Source organism: Colletotrichum graminicola (genome assembly GCF_000149035.1).
Source record: "Colletotrichum graminicola M1.001 genomic scaffold supercont1.195, whole genome shotgun sequence".
Lineage (NCBI taxonomy): Eukaryota > Fungi > Ascomycota > Sordariomycetes > Glomerellales > Glomerellaceae > Colletotrichum > Colletotrichum graminicola.
Genome location: NW_007361199.1, coordinates 2236 through 4165, shown reverse-complemented (window position 1 = coordinate 4165; position 1930 = coordinate 2236). Strand labels below are relative to the sequence as shown.

Genomic DNA, 1930 nt, shown 5'->3' with positions numbered 1-1930 from the left:
GTAACTAAAGATTACTTTAATACCCTCTACCTTAACAGAAGGCGTCTAGATTTCCACCTATACTACCTTAAAAAGGCGTTAGCAAAAAGGTTAGTTTCTAGCATCAACCTGTCTAGACTTATCTTATCTACTATTAGCAGCAATAATAACAAAAAGACAACTTAGATTAATAGTCTAATAAACAGAATTATAAATAAAGCCTTATTATTATTACTATAGGAGCCCTTCCTTTTAGGATATATATTATTTCTTAACCTAGCCACAGAGCTAGGTCTCTACAGCTATCTCTAGCTAGTCTTACATCTACCATTATGCCTTTTTATATCCTCCTTACTATCGCCACCTATTCTACGCAGAAGACAGGATATCTAGCCTCCTAGTCCTTTATATTAACACCCCCTTAATCAACCGGCTATTATCTCCTATTAATCCTAGGACCCCCACTACGCCCTCTTAAAGCAGCTGCTGTTACGTTAAAAGGGGCTGCTAACAGACATAATCGCGCTTACTACTAGTATCTAATTCAAAAAGTACCACATCATAAGCCACAAGCGCTTCCACTACTTCTACCCTTATAAGGCTAAATCTCTAAGGAAGACGCTCTACATAGCACGCTATTACCTTAGCTTGTCCCTTACTAAGGTCATAACTATTAAGGACACCTTAATACGTAAAGAACCTACTCTTTAGACGCTAGCTAAAATAAACAGCTTACTCTATATAATATTTACCTAGTTATATAAGTTAGCAACTAGAAAGTAGCAGGAGTTAGTATTAGGCTAAGAGATAAGGGCTAGTTAACTCTCTTTTATAAGTATTTTAAAGGTTTAGTAGCACTAAAGGGTAAAAAAAGACTATAGTAAATTAAATTAATTTATATCTAAAGTATTATAGACTAACTAGATAAAGTAAAGCAGCTTTATATAAAAAGAAGATAATACTTATCTACTATAGCTATCCTTTATCCTTCCTCCTGCTGCTCTATATACTTACTTTACGCTTTATATCCTACTAGCTCTTTAGAACAAATACTTAAGCACTATACAGGTTAGTCCTATTATTATCCTACGTCCAGCGGCTAAAGACAAGGCCCGCCAGCAGCTGTCTATCAGGCCACTTGTTCTCAGCGCGGGCGACCGCAGCTGCAAAGCCCTCTTTGCGCTCCGCGACGCGTTTTCTCACATCCCTGGCCTCAAAAACCAGCTGAAGCTCCGTAGCGGCCGTGTCGCTAACCATGCCCCGCAGGGCTGGGAAGACGGGCCGCTTGCGCCTACACCGCCAGCCGCCACAATTCGCTGCTGTCAAATCGGTAAGGGAATCAGCCAGCTGCCGCTTAGCAAGCTCTGCTTAGTGCAGCAGACACAGACCCACAGCGACATAGTCGCGCAGGATACAAAGCCAAGGGGCAGCAACAAAGGGCGCCCTATTGTTATCTTTAAGGAGTAACTGCAACCTAAACTTAAGCCCTAGGTTATTAGCTGTTACTAATTTAATAAACGTAATAGCGCTATCTACTATGTTAATAGCTTTAGTGAGTGTTAGTATTACAGGGATTACGATTATAAAGTAGTAATAGTTTAACTAACTACTAGTTACTTATAAAGATAATAATAGGAAAAAGAAGAAAAAGTTATTACTATAGATATTTATAGTAGTATAAGTAAGCCACTAAGGTAAGTTATATAATTATAAATTATATAACTATAGATTAGCTTTACTATTAAATAGCTAAATATCCTAATACTAGTAACTTTTTAAAGTAAAAGTGATGCATTAAAGTCCTTGGGAGTAGCACGTCCTATAAGAAGATGCACCTATTGGTCTTGGGTTCTGGAAGAGGTAAAGCTGAGATCCGAAATTTATCGTCATATTATTGAGAAACTCGGCGGAGGCCTTACATCTGCGCAGTAGTCGAAAGGGGAATCATCCT

General features: G+C 38.4%; 1 protein-coding gene across 1 annotated transcript; it reads right to left on the bottom strand.

The window, feature by feature from the left end:
* Positions 1–1065: 1065 nt before the first annotated feature.
* GLRG_11924 (uncharacterized protein) lies at positions 1066–1379 on the bottom strand (the record flags this gene model as incomplete). Its single annotated transcript, XM_008102603.1, has 2 exons — positions 1066–1298; positions 1364–1379. The coding sequence occupies 2 exons, from the start codon at positions 1377–1379 to the stop codon at positions 1066–1068; spliced, it is 249 nt and encodes an 82-aa protein (XP_008100794.1).
* Between the last annotated feature and the right edge of the window lie 551 nt (positions 1380–1930).